The sequence below is a fragment of the Lacerta agilis genome, chromosome 14 (genome assembly GCF_009819535.1).
Source record: "Lacerta agilis isolate rLacAgi1 chromosome 14, rLacAgi1.pri, whole genome shotgun sequence".
Taxonomy (NCBI): domain Eukaryota; kingdom Metazoa; phylum Chordata; class Lepidosauria; order Squamata; family Lacertidae; genus Lacerta; species Lacerta agilis.
In genome coordinates this window covers 22,965,978-22,980,062 of record NC_046325.1, presented here as the reverse complement: position 1 = coordinate 22,980,062, position 14,085 = coordinate 22,965,978, and the positions used below count along the sequence as shown (strand labels likewise).

Here is a 14,085-nt window from a genome sequence, read left to right as displayed (position 1 = left end):
TCATTCTTTTCTTTTCTTTATGTACTTGTTAACCGAGTCCCTAAAAACTTCCTGGACTTTCTGGTTTCTAAATGTAAAGATAATGGGGTTGAGCAAGGGTGTGACTGCCGTTGTGACCAGAGAGGCAATTTTGTTGAAGCTCATAGAATTGGCTTGGGAAGGCCGAACATAAATGAAGACAGAGGTGCCATAGCCAATTGTAACCACGGTGAAATGGGAGGCACAAGTTGAGAATGCCTTCTGCCTTCCTGTTGCAGAAGGAATCCTGAGAATGGTGCTTATAATATAAAAGTAAGAGATGAGTGTCAGTAAAAGAGAACCCAGAAGAATGGGAAGTGAGACAAGGAAGTCAATAAACTCCACAAGGCTGATGTCAGTACAGGCTAAGTGGAGCAAAGGGGCACTGTCACAGAAAAAGTGATCGATCACATTAGGGCCGCAGTAAGGCAAGCCCAACTTCATCACCGTGGGAACAAGTATGGAGAAGAATCCACTCATCCAAGAACCTACAACAAGATTGATACAAACCTTCCCACTCATGATTGTGCTGTAGCGAAGTGGGTAGCATATAGCTGCGTATCGATCATAGGACATCATAGCCAGTAGAACATATTCAGAGGTGCCAAACAAGAAATAGAAATATGACTGACCCAGGCACCCATAGAAAGAGATGGATTTCCTTTCCAGTAGGAAGTTCTGCATCATTTTGGGCACCACTGTCAGAGTTGCAAAAATTTCAATAATAGACAAGTTGCAGAGGAAGAAATACATGGGGGAATGTAGGCGGTAATCAATTATTATAAGAGTTATGATTATGGTGTTCCCAATCATTGTTGCCATCAGAATGATGAAGAATATCAGAAAGAGGAGGATCTCTATCTCCCAAGGATTTGGAAAACCAGTTAGGATGAACTCAGTTACATGTGTTGCATTTTTCCTTTCCATGTTTCATCATATTTATCTCTCCACCTAGATAAAGAGAAAGCATCTTGTTACAAATGGTATCGGAACCACAGTGCTACATCTCAGATGCCTCCAGACTGCCACCATTTTGCAGGACAGCCAGCTGACTGATTTCCTGGACCTGACTTTTACTGGCTTTTTCCTGCTTTGCTGTATGAGAGAAAATAAATAGCTTAAGGATGGAGAACCTCTGGCTTTCCAGAAGTTTCACTCCAACATCCAATAGCCATGCCCATCATAACCAATAGGGATAATGGGAACTGTTGTCCAACAACAACTGTTGGGGGGTCAGTCATTCCCCATCCCTACCTTATCTTATGCTTGGTTCCCAGAAGTATATTCCTCAGTTGCTTACAGCATTTAGGAATGTCTTGAGTCACTTATAAGGGACATAATGTCACAGAATGATCCAATTATTAAATGTATATTTTGACTTTTCTCCAAAGAGCTCAAGGTGATGAACATCCTCCCCCCCCCTTTATCTTCACAGTCACTTTTAGACATAGATTAGGCTGTAAAATGGTTACTTGCCTCAATGCCAACCCAATAAGCTTTGTGGCTGAACAGGAATTTAAATGCAGATCTCCCTTGTCTAAATCCAATACTAACCACCAAACTTCCAGATATTATATTTAGTGTACACATTCAGTTAATAGTCATCAATACATTTGTTCATGCAAACATACACATTGCTTCATTGATCTACATTTAATTGCTGCTTAATTGATGACTAGTAGCTGGACATGTCATTTGGAAAACATTGCACTGGGGTGATGTTAGGGCATACATTCCCCCCCCCCCTGTTGCAATATGTTTAAACATGAAAGTCACTCATTAGAGATGTGAATATTGGGTGAGGAGTTTATATGTGTGTTAGCTGGCTCCAAGTGTACATTACTTGTATAACGTACACATGCACATTAAATCAAGCTTAATTTGTAAACCAGTCATCAAATTTCCCTGTTTGTGCATTTGATCCTGTGTACTATTATTTCTCTATTTATTGTGATATAGATAATGAAAGTGTCTGGACAACAAGTGCTTAATGCACACACAGTTCCAGTTTATAATGTTGCTCCAACACTAACTTATCTGATGCATATGAAACACTGTAACAAAATGTCCTGATGTATGTGTATATGCACTAGCAGCGTTTGTACATATAAGGCTAGAGAGGGCAAATTTCATATATTTGTGCTATAAGTTTTTAATATCAGAGTTTGCTTGCTGTTAAGTGGGTATAAAATTACACACTAGGACACAGGTTTTAACACTGCAGAGGTTCCCAAAACTTGAGAAAAGCATTAACTTCCTTTGGAAACCTCTTTACTTTTGCAGTGAGTTCTTCCGATCCAGATATCTCCCTAACCTCAAATAAACAGGCAGTAGTGACATGTGAGTCACATGAAGAAGGATGGGCAGCTACCATTTCGATCAACCAAACCTTTCCTTCTGACATCTACATTAAGACATCAACCCCACACTACAGGATGCTAGTGCCTCTTACATTTACTTAGTTGGGAGACAAGGAAGCCCAGTAATTTTGATGGGTTTTACCTCCAACTACTTGTCTACATGATGGCAGTCTGCCAGAGACTGAATCTTAGAATATTTACATGGAAATCATGTGGTCTGCCACTGAGCTATATCACCTCATATGCTAGTATGAGCATCAGATAGAGAAAGAGACAGAGAGACAAAGAGACAGAGATAGATGATAGATTTTTGTAATTACTCACTTTATTGTCGACTGAGTCATCCATTCTTACATGTCCATCAAAGATGAAAAATAAAATTGTTTGCAGTATGATGGCTACTGCCAGACCATTACGGACCATTTCTTGTAAGGAAAATCATGTGTTAAGGGTTTCCTATAGGTTCTGTAATAACAGGTACATGAACAAGTTAAGCACACAATAAAAAGGACAATAAAATAAGTCTGGAATTTAGCATGTCTGTATTTCTTGTTGAAACATGGACAGTTAAGTGGCATAAATGCATGAGTTCTGTGTGGAAAGGAGCACTAAAGTTCATCTAGGTTTAACATATTTTTTTATCCACTAGCAATCTAAAACCCCATGTGTCTAGCAATGAATCCTGCTAAGAGTAAAGTCTGCTCTGACCTCCACAAAGCACTAGAGCACCTTGCTAAAAAGACTGGTTCCAACACCAACTGTTTTGAAAAACTAACCTATTTGATTTTAAAATTAGTTCCTGCAACGGCAAGGAAAATGGCAACCTCAGCCCTTCTTCCTGTCTCTCTATGTGCATCAAAAGATGTCTATTCAACCCCCACACAACCTGAATAAATAAACAAACTAATTAATAAAAGTCATTGGAGGCCCAGTTAGTATGGATATTACTCTTGGGGCGATGCTGGGGTGTGTGATGCATACTTCAAAATATTCTAGACTAGAGTTATGAAGTGGGAAGCATAACAAGGCCATCAATGCTGACCAAGGGTGACCAAGATAGGGAGTTAGTGGCAAGAATGTGGTCTCCTGAGTCTAAGGCATCATCAGCATTCAGAAGGTATCATTGCGTGACCAGCCCCCAGGGATCATAAAAAAGAAATAAAGACTCTGACAAGGTTATGGAATTAAAAAATCAGGCCACAACTTTATTAAACTTCTGAATGTAGGAAGACCTTGGCTTAGGCCTTGGGTGTGTATCCCTCCCAGCCCCTCAGCTGGGGGGAACTGGGGCTCATCAGGGTAAATGGGATATGGGGGCACTCTGTGAGATGTTAGTGTAGCAGGCAGCCAAGCCCATATCCCACGCAGGGTAGTTCACTGACGACTTTTCAGTGTATGGCCAGTGATACCTATTATATAACCCCTTTAAGAGAGGACCCTGGAATCACCGCTGCAGGGGGGTGAATCACCACTTCAACCCCCCACCCCCATTATAGGGAAGAAAAGACTAAAGGATTCCACCCAAGGCCATAACCACCAAAGTTGTGACGAATTGCTACAGCGAAGACAAAACATACCAATGCAGGAAAATTTCTTCCCAGTCCTTCAACAGCAACCAGTCAAAGACCATGGCAGTGCCCACTAAACAGGAAGAAAAAGTTAACTTGCAAACGAGAAAACATTAAACAAAGGGAGGGTAGGGAGGGTGAATCTCCAGAGCCGACTGCCTGGCTATCGCCGGCTCCACCCCCTAATTATAAATGGGGCTGGACCCACCTCCCAGCAAGAAACTTGATTACTGAGGCTGGGCGTGAACCTCCAAATAGTAACACTGAGAGGCATGCCAGCCCCCTCTCTACTAGAAAGTTCCCTGGGAACTTTAGCACCACACGCAATCCCGCAAAGTCCTCCCACATTATAAAATGTGAATGCTCATTTCATCTGAGTTACACAGACCTCATGAAGGAGTTTTAGCTCGTTGCAAGCAGATTCTTTTGCATGCAAGGAAGCTCCTCATGAAGGAACAGCACCATTTAGAATTGGACAGCTGCTAAGTGATAGAATCAGATTCAGCACAGTGTTGGTGGATTTCCTCCTGGCTTTTTTATATGGTTGTAAAAACAAAACAAAACAAACCTTTAATGTAACCCAAATGGCTTTGGGGATGGATTTTGGGTGAAGTGGGTGGACTCCAAACTAGACCAAGGCAAATCAGCCCAATCTTGGAGGAGGAAGGGCATAGACAAGGGCTTCAGGGCAGATTGAATTTTTTGTGCACAGCTCTAGCATGCAGCACCCATTTGTTTGCAAAATTCCCTGTCCCAACAGACAATCAGAAGTCTGTTTCTGCTTGCATGTAGTCCCTAATTGCTATTAGGATCCTTGCCCCGTGTTGCAGTCATGGGATTGTTTTTTTTATCACATGACGCTGTATGTTTTCATTCCACATAGTGGGAAGTGACAGAGGCAGGATGTTTATATTACTGTGTTCCGGAATGTAGGACTATTGTCTTTTGTCTCTTTCTCCTTGCTGCCTGATGAGAAAGAGGAAGGAGCTAAGTCAGAATGCTCCAAGTGTATTATATGTAAATAAAGTAGTTTACCCAATATTGCTGTGCTACTGAGTACAGAGGGCCTTCTCGATAGTGGCACCCACCCTGTGGAACACCCTCCAATCAGATGTCAAGGAAATAAACAGTTGTCTGACTTTTAGAAGACATCTGAAGACAACCCTGTTTAGAGACGTTTTTAATGCTTGATATTCTGTTGGGAGCCAAGCAGAGTGGATGGGGAAACCCAGCCAGATGGGTGGGGTATAAAATAATAATAATAATAATAATAATAATAATAATAATAATAATAATAATGGAGTCCCATTAATGCTTCACTGTGCTATATTTTTATAGAATAAAAGCAGCATTGAACAGATTAAAATGTTCAAAATTATATTTAGAAATGTACTTTTCTCTATGTCAAAGTTATTTTAGAATTATCCCACCCACTATTACATTCCTCTATAGGTTCATGCAGGAAGCATTGTGTCAAAGTACCTTCCAAGTGGATTTATGTATATTGTTACATGAACAAGATATTAAATGGCTGCTTTGGCTAATCAGAAATGTCAACCAGAAAAATATATGTTGTTAATTAGTAAAACTTTACATGTGCAAGTATTAATGCCAAATGCCCTCTATTGTAGATTAATACTGTTTAATTCAATAGATAAACATTTCTAACAACTTCTAAGAACTAATTAGCTGCAAAACTGTATTTCCTTCTTTGCCATCTTACCCAGGAGTGTCGATGCTTTCATTATTCCCAAGATATATTTTCTACCTAATTTCAAAATAATAAAAGGCAAAGAATTGTATCCCCCCTCTCTCTATATACAACTTTTTTAAAAAAATCCAAGAAGTGCTTAACCCACATTCCCTGACTCATTATTTCCCTGTGGAAACACACAACTGAATTCTTATTTAAAATGTGGGTCATATTAATTAATCTCCTGATAATTAAGTTCTGCTGAAATTCTTATGTTCATGCCTACTGCAATATTTTCTATTAACACAAGAGGTGATTGATTTTTGTGTGGATGGTGGTGGGAACAGGGGCAGAGGAAGGGGGTGTGGTGGAGGTGGTCCACCGCAGGTGTCACCACTGAGGGGGTGACAAAATGATGGGTGACACTCACCATGGGGTCTGCAGCATGCCCGAGCCACGCGTCTCTCCTGGGAGAGTCCACAGGCTCCATGCTATCCCAAAGTGTCCACCTGCTCCCCCCCCCCCAGCTGTAGGGCAGCTGAGTGGGAGGAGGCAGGCAGACTCTATGGAGGCCCCGCAGAGTGCTCTGCCCCGGCTTGCCCCACCCCGCGGGCAACTGGTCCTGCTCCCATGGTGCCTTGACCTGACCCTGGGCGCAGGGCACATGCAACGCCCCAGGCACCCAATCGGCTTGCTCCGCTGCTGGGTGGGACATCCTGAGCCATGTCCTGAGGCTCCTTTAGGCTGTCATGTTCCACATGGCACAAGTAGTGGTCCCTCTCCTTGGGGTCATTCTTGATGCCAAGCAAAGCGTAGTAGGTCCTGTCTGAATTGGGTGTGACCACTCCACAGAAGGTGCCCTCCTGTCAGATCTCCCCATCCTTCACCCAGTTGGCATCAGTCTCCTTGGTATAGAAGCTGTGGGCTTGGCAGAGGAGGGTCTTCACGCCATTATAGTCAGACTTTCTGGTCACCATCACCTCTGGCTGTCTTGCCATAGTCCATGAGTTTCTTAAATGACTCCATGCATTCCTCCTCTAAGTAGCCTTTCCAGGTCAGCGTGGTATTGCGTTCACACTCCCCCTCCCCCTTGGTCACCTGGGCTGACACCTCGGCTGCTGTCCAGGTCAAGGTCTTCTTGCCCAGGCTAATGAAGTTCTTCACATCATAGCCATACTTCATGAACCGTTCTCCAGGCCTATTTCCTCCCAGCTCACAGCCAAATATGCATTGTCAGCTGTGAAGTCCCTCACTCTGGTTAAAGTGATTCTGCAATGTTTGTTCACTTCTTTAAAGAAAACCAAAAGGTTTATTTTTAGTCATGTGATGAAATGTTGTGATCACCTTCTCCTCAAATTTATATGTGCCCTGGGTGCATATATACACACATATTCTTCCATTCCCTTTTCCCCTGGGGATGTTGTTGGGGTAGCAAGCAACATTCCCTAAGGAAAAGGTGAAACAGTAAAAAGTTTGAAACAACAGAATCCAACAGTACTTATAATAGACTGGGGCAGGAAAACTATTTCATCTTCAGAAGGGCTGTGTTATTCTCTCTACTTTGTGTAGGGGTCAATTTTTTATTTTTTGTTTATTAACAATTAGCATTTGCTTTCATTCTTTAAAATCTGCAGCGGGAAAACTTTGTTATTACTTTGGTGTCGACCTTATATTTGATAAATGTGGAAGTGTAGATACATTCAGGAAACATATGCAGTTTGCAATAATAAAAACGAACCCCTTTGTGGATGAGACACATTATTCTGGACACATTATTTGACGTCGACATACACCTAGAAATCTTACCAGTGATCTTTCCTATGCATCCAAAAGAACACTTGAGCATTTGCAAGGTAAGATAATTGTGATACGTCTCTTTGCTTACTCTCACAATATACACCTGTACCAACCATTTATCAACTGAATGCTTACAGACATCCAAAACTGGGCTATTGTTTTCTAGAAAATGCATATGATAATATAGATTTTATTTATTATTCATTTCACATATGTCTGGGTCACCTTTGCTCCAATATAGCTCCAATATGCTTTAAACTATTGCATTGATATTTATTCATTGATGCATGAAGTGTTCATTTGATGGTTTCACAGAATCAACTACTTTTTCCACAGCTAATTTCACAATACAGTTAAGATTGCTTTTGTAGATGGGAGTAAAATGAAACTTGAAGAGCTCAACATTTTGAAACAAGAATTTTTGTATGATAGCAATAAATTTTATAAATCACTTTGAGGTTTGTTTTTACAATCAAGTGATGTATAAATTTTATGAAATAAATAAACTGCATATGAACTAAACTGATTCTCAAGGAAACCCACCTGTTGCAAAACTGATACTTTTCTTTGTCTCTTTTTACTCTGATAATTTACTTATTACTAAAATCTTGTGCAATAAAAGCTATTGCATTATATAGTCTGGGATAGAAAACTTAATGTCATACGCAGAACAACTTTATCTATGATTACTTGTAGTACAACCTATTGTGATGCTTGCTCACAAGTAAATTTGCATTCACTTGCAACTCAATATTTTAGACATATTTCAATCCTTTAATAGTATTTATACTGTAGCTTGTTAAAATCTTCTACGTATACGATACATTGCACACACACACACACACACACACACTTTTGTTACCTGATCATCAGGTAATAAGGAGGGCAAAATATGTTTCATCACTTCAGTCTTTACACTTACATGCTTTGCAGAAACATAAACATCACCCCATCCTTACAAAACAAGATCAAGTAATACATTTGCTTTTCATTATGGCACTTGTTTATGTAATATAACTCAGTGTGGAATATGGGTCTACTGTTTATTCTTTGCAATTGAGTTTACAATGCTAGTATTGATTATCATCCCTTCCCTTCCTTCCTTCATTCAGGATGCCATAACATGGAAACAGAGAATGTGACAAATGTCAGTGAATTTCTTCTGCTTGGATTTATGTATGAACCAAATGTGGAGATCATCCTCTTCATAGTTTTCCTTCTCATTTACCTGGTGACAGTGCTGGGGAATGCACTCATCATTGTACTCATCTGCACTGATCATCGCCTTCACTCCCCTATGTATTTCTTCCTCAGCAACTTGTCCTTAATCGAGATACTCATGACAACTTGTGTAGTGCCTAAAATGTTAGCCAATCTCCTGGCTGAAAGAAAAACTATTTCATTTGGTGGTTGCTTTGCTCAGTCATACTTCTATTTCTTCATGGGTTCTACAGAGTTCATCCTTTTTGCTGCGATGTCCTTTGACCGCTACATGGCCATCTGCTACCCACTTAGGTACCCCACTCTCATGACTGGGAAAGTTTGTGTCAATATGGTGATTGGCTCTTGGATCGGTGGGTTCTTGTCTGTGTTCTTGTCAACAGTGCTGAAAGTGAGGTTGCCTTACTGTGGACCTAATGTCATTAATCACTACTTCTGTGACAGTGCCCCTTTGCTCCACCTCGCCTGCATTGACATCAGCTTTATTGAGTTCATAGATTTCATTGGGTCTTTGCTTCTACTGCTTGGCTCTCTCTCATTCACTGCTATCTCTTATGTCTACATAATCAGTACCATCCTCAAAATCCCTTCTGCAAAGGGAAGGGAGAAGGCCTTCGCCACCTGTGCATCCCACTTCACTGTTGTTTCCATGGGCTATGGAATCTCCATCTTTGTTTATGTAAGGCCATCTCAGAGTGACATCATGAGCATGAACAAAGCATTAGCCATTTTCTCTGGCATCTTGACACCTTTATTGAACCCTTTCATCTTTAGTCTAAGGAATGAACAAATGAAAGAGGTGTTAAAAGATGTCCTAAAGAAGCTAACCTCCAGAATAAAAGATGACTAGTGTGCTATATACACTTTCAGAATATACACCTTACATGGAAGTTCACATTTTCAATATAACAGCACAGATTGTATTGTCTATAGAGCATATTGACTGGGTTTAATGTCTGTGGAGAATTGCCTTCTCCTACACTAATCTACAGAGAAACTTCTTCTCTAAAGATGTTCCCCACCATCTGAGGTTATGCAGGTTGTGAACAGAGAGTGAGAGTCTTTTCAGTTGCAGCACTACACCCTTATTCATGACCAAGCTCTTCAGCTATGGTCCAGAGAATATTGATTTACTGCCAGGTCCTCCTATTCCTGTTCTTCTGTTCCTTGCAGCTGGATCCTCCTCCTCTCAAGTAGATCCTTTCCCCCAAGTGTTCCTTTGGTAATAGAGCAAGCAGGCAAACTGTTGTTTGTTAAGGGTGCTGGGAACTTAGTTCTGTGAGGAGTGACTTACAGTTCACAGGATTCTTTGGGAGAAAGCAATTCACTTTAAAGGTATGGTGTGAATATGAAGGGAGGGGAGAGACGTTGGTTTCACATGTTTTGCCCCACACTCCAAGAGCCTTCATAATGTAACTTCTTCCAGAAGAACTGTGAGGGAAAAGAAACTGTGTTTTTCATCAGTGAATGGCTGTTTCTGCTTGCTTTTTCCCATACTCTAGCAATAAGAATTTTATAAGGGATCCATTTCTAGATTAAGACTGAAGTTACTTTCTGGACTTTGTGGATCAGGAGTAAATGAAAGGTAGGAGGTTACTAGGCACTGATGCCATCTGTTTTGATGCATTTGGAGGTGAAACTACTTGACTAGCTGAACTTTGTACTCTTAAATTTTCATGTACGTTACATGAACTGTTATTTTTGTTGAATATTAATTATCATCATGATTATTATTTTGTGTCCTGAGGTATTGTTATGTTTTGTAAATGTGCTCCTTCATCTGCCCCAGCTACAACAAAACATGTCTCTCCCATATTAGTCTCTACAGCATGTTTACTTTTGTCTCCTGAGACAAAAGGATGCCAACAACAAAATGTGCTCTTATATTTAGATATTTTTGTGAACTGCTTCAAGCACAGATGTATTTGTAGAATATGTGGTTTATAAATAAATCGACTATCACTATACTAATTACCTGGAACTCTATGCTCTGGTTTCAGAGCTTTGTTCAGACACCGTAGGGATGTGTAACTAGGGGTGGTTGGATCAGTATATTTCTAGTCTGTATCACCATTGCATATATTAATTCAATTCTGCATTAAATTGTGATTATGCTTACATATATAAATAAATTCATGTCAAAATGTAAAGTTTAGCATTTAACAAGTGTATTTTTCTCACAAAATGCATTTTTCTAAATATAGTTTAAAATGAACATTTGATAATGCATTTGATCATTCATCCTATTCATTCAAGCCACACCCACCTGTCCTGCATGTGGAGTCATATGTGATATCAGCTGAGGGACAGCTATAGGTTGAACTTGGACAAAAATGGCTTTGCAGGCACTGCTGATCAGTTGATCGTAGGGCTGTCTTTTGGGGTGCCTTGGTTTTTACTTTTTGAAATATGGCAATTCTAGCTGATTTGTGGTGTCTGCTTAGCCCCCTTGCACTGTGCTTCCCAGATAACTGACACCCAGCTGACATTTGATGCTTAGGAAGTACTGCACAATAAGCTTTGCAAGCCTCCTTTGGAAAGAAAATCATTCCCTGTTTTTAAAAGGAGCATTTTCTTCCCTTTGCAAAGGAAGTAGTTTATATTCAAAGTTCTTCCCCCAGCAAATATGTGAATTTTCAAATAAATAATGCATTAAAAAAGACTTGATTGATAGACTTAGGTGTGAGCCTGTTTGAGTTTGGCTAATTGGGGGATATCTGATCCTTGTGTCAACCCCATAATCATGCCTGTGATGCTCACATCTAGAAATATTTATTTTTAAAGTTTGTGTGCCACCCCTCCCCCCCAATCTCTGCCAAGTGGTAGCAAGATTCCAGGGGGTTCCATGTGCTCACCCAGGGTTGTGTCTGGGAAATCAAGGCATAGTAGAGACTAATGAATTTAAGAAATATGGTTTATTGTACAAATACATCTGGGCTTGGGGAGAATTTACAACATTACATCTCAGGAGGATCCTTTCCTTCACTGTAGCCCATCATTGGATTCCCAGACATCTCCATGCCTCTGTCCCAGCTTGCCTTCAGCCAGCCCACCAAGATGATTCTTCCCAGCAGCTTGTGGAGTCCTGCCTCTTCTTCTTCAACCTCTATTTACTCACCCCACTTTTCTAGACATCTTTTGTTTTTTTCCAAAAGGGCACATTTTTCATGCATGACATCATGCCTCCTGTAACTGTCCCCTCTCAACTCTGCTATTTACCCTGAGCTGAGACAGAGGGTCAATGGCTGGCCATTGTCCAGTAATTACACTTTGATGGCCCTTCTTCCCAGGTGATTTTTTGGTTTAGTCTGGCACCTTCCCTTTCATACTCCAAACATAATCTTAATTCTGCCATATAATAATTACTAACATTCCCTAACTGTAGCAGTTATGGGTGTTCTTGCTCCCCCCCAACTCTGTTTCTTCAGATATGTAACAATATAATATGGCCCTAGAAATCTCTTTAAAAGTTGACCATTTTAACCTTCCATTACCATGTAGGTTTTTTTTTGTTTTTCTAAGGGAGTGGGAAGTTCTGCTGAGTCCATTTCATAGTAAAAAGTAAGATGTGCAAAGTTAATTGGAGCCTGGGGATTTTCTAACTACTAATAAAGCCATCATATATATGAAAATATAGAAGTTTTTTTTATCATCCTCTTCTGCATTCATGTGGTATGAACTGTATACAAGTAGGTCATACTATTCAATACTATTCAGCTTATAGGCTTAAGATCAAACACAATAGGAATTAAACACACTATGAGACTACCTTTACTGTGCTTGGATGTAGGTGGAGCTGAAGGGAGCTTCCTGGCTGGTTCCCATTATTTACAATTATTGAATCTCCAGAAGAGAGGGGTACTGTACCATGGGAATGTCAATGTCACACCCTACAAGTGTCCCTATTTTCCAGGGACATCCCTGATTTAGAGAAGCTGCTCTGGTTTCTGATTCGATCCCGGAATGTCCCGCTTTTCCTTAGGACGTCTCTATTTTCATTGGAGAAATATTGGGGGGTATGGAGTTATTTGACTCCTGAGCCATCTAAAGGCAATCCTGTATAGAGAAGTGTGTTTTTTTGTTTTTGTTTTTAGATGTTTAATGTTTTATTATGTTTTTATACATGTTGGAAGCTGCCCAGAGTGGCTGGGGCAACCCACTAAGATGTGTGGGGTATAAATAGTAAAAAAAATCAATGTGGAATGATAATTCCATTCTCCTATTTTCATTGGGGAAATGTTGGAGGTCATGCAATGTAGCTCTTCATGCTGTTATCTTGGTTTATATCCCCCAGGAACAAATAAACATATTGGATTGTCTCTAATTCTGTCCTTCATCTCACACAATGTTCTTTGATTTGGCAGAGGTTTTTGTGAAAATGGGCAGAGGGAAGGCCACCCTTTCTCTGGCAACCTGCCATGGTAATCTGTGGAGTCTCTGAGCCCTTTGGAGTAGAGGTTGGAAGGAACAGGGGCTGCCGAGGCAAAAGAGTGCCAGTGACAATTTCTTTCACCCTTTCTATAAATTTCAGCTTGGTCAAAAAATTTATGTGAACAAGACAAAACTAGATACAATCCTTGATTTAAAAGAAAACAAAAAATGAAAGGAGCAAAACATATTCTGATATTGCTATCACTGTGAACTGGGAATGATAACTAGGCTCTACTTTCAAAATTGAAGGCAGTGGGTCTCTGAATAACATTTACTGGGAAAATGGAGAAAATGCTGTTGTACTTAGATTCTGTCTCTGGCCCTGCTTCCTATTTTTATTTAGTTATTATTATTAAAATTACACTTCACCTTTCTTTCCAAAATAGTCCAGATATCAGATAGACCAGGCATGTCCAATAGGTAGATTGTGATCTACCGGTAGATCACTGGTCATCTGCGGTAGATTACTGGCAGATCTCTGGCTCCCCCCAACAATGCTCCCCTAAAAAAAAGCTCAACAACTTTGACCTGAACCCCCCCAAAAGGGGGTAGATCACTGCCAGTTTTTAACTCTGTGAGTAGATCACAGTCTCTTGGAAGTTGGCCACCCCTGAGATAGACTGAGATGTGAGAACAGAATGCTGGATTAGATCCAGCAGGGCTGTTTCGTTTTTTATGCTCTTAAAAGACTTTGCTTCTTTGAGAACTCAGTTCTGGTTCATTTTCTACACCCTACATCTATATTTCATCTCCATTCTTTATTATTATTATAATCATCATCACATCTCAATAGAAAATTTGCATGGCAGCAAGAGTGTCATTTATACACCTTCCAAGTACGGGTCACCAATGCTTCAATTTGTCAGTGAATTTCCACACCAGCATTACTGTCAATGTAACATCAAGGCCAATGAGCAATGAATGTACATATTATGATTAAGGTAGGTTAAGGTACTATAAGGAGAGTGTTTCAATTAGCCTTTTCTCTCTCCCCTCA

General features: G+C 40.3%; 3 protein-coding genes across 3 annotated transcripts; 1 reads left to right on the top strand and 2 right to left on the bottom strand.

Moving 5' to 3' along the window:
- LOC117057763 (olfactory receptor 6M1-like) lies at positions 1-953 on the bottom strand. The gene has a single exon (XM_033168603.1). The coding sequence runs from the start codon at positions 943-945 to the stop codon at positions 1-3; it is 945 nt and encodes a 314-aa protein (XP_033024494.1). The 5' UTR covers positions 946-953.
- Positions 954-4,853: 3,900 nt separating this feature from the next.
- Positions 4,854-6,863, bottom strand: LOC117057762 (major histocompatibility complex class I-related gene protein-like; the record flags this gene model as incomplete). Its single annotated transcript, XM_033168602.1, is given in 3 exon segments — positions 4,854-4,912; positions 6,322-6,629; positions 6,631-6,863. Coding segments are annotated over 3 exon segments (600 nt in total), but the record flags the coding sequence as incomplete, so codon positions are not given.
- A 1,696-nt stretch (positions 6,864-8,559) lies between these two features.
- Positions 8,560-9,507, top strand: LOC117057761 (olfactory receptor 6M1-like). The gene has a single exon (XM_033168601.1). It carries the CDS (start codon positions 8,560-8,562, stop codon positions 9,505-9,507), a length of 948 nt encoding a protein of 315 aa, XP_033024492.1.
- The last annotated feature ends 4,578 nt before the right edge of the window (positions 9,508-14,085 follow it).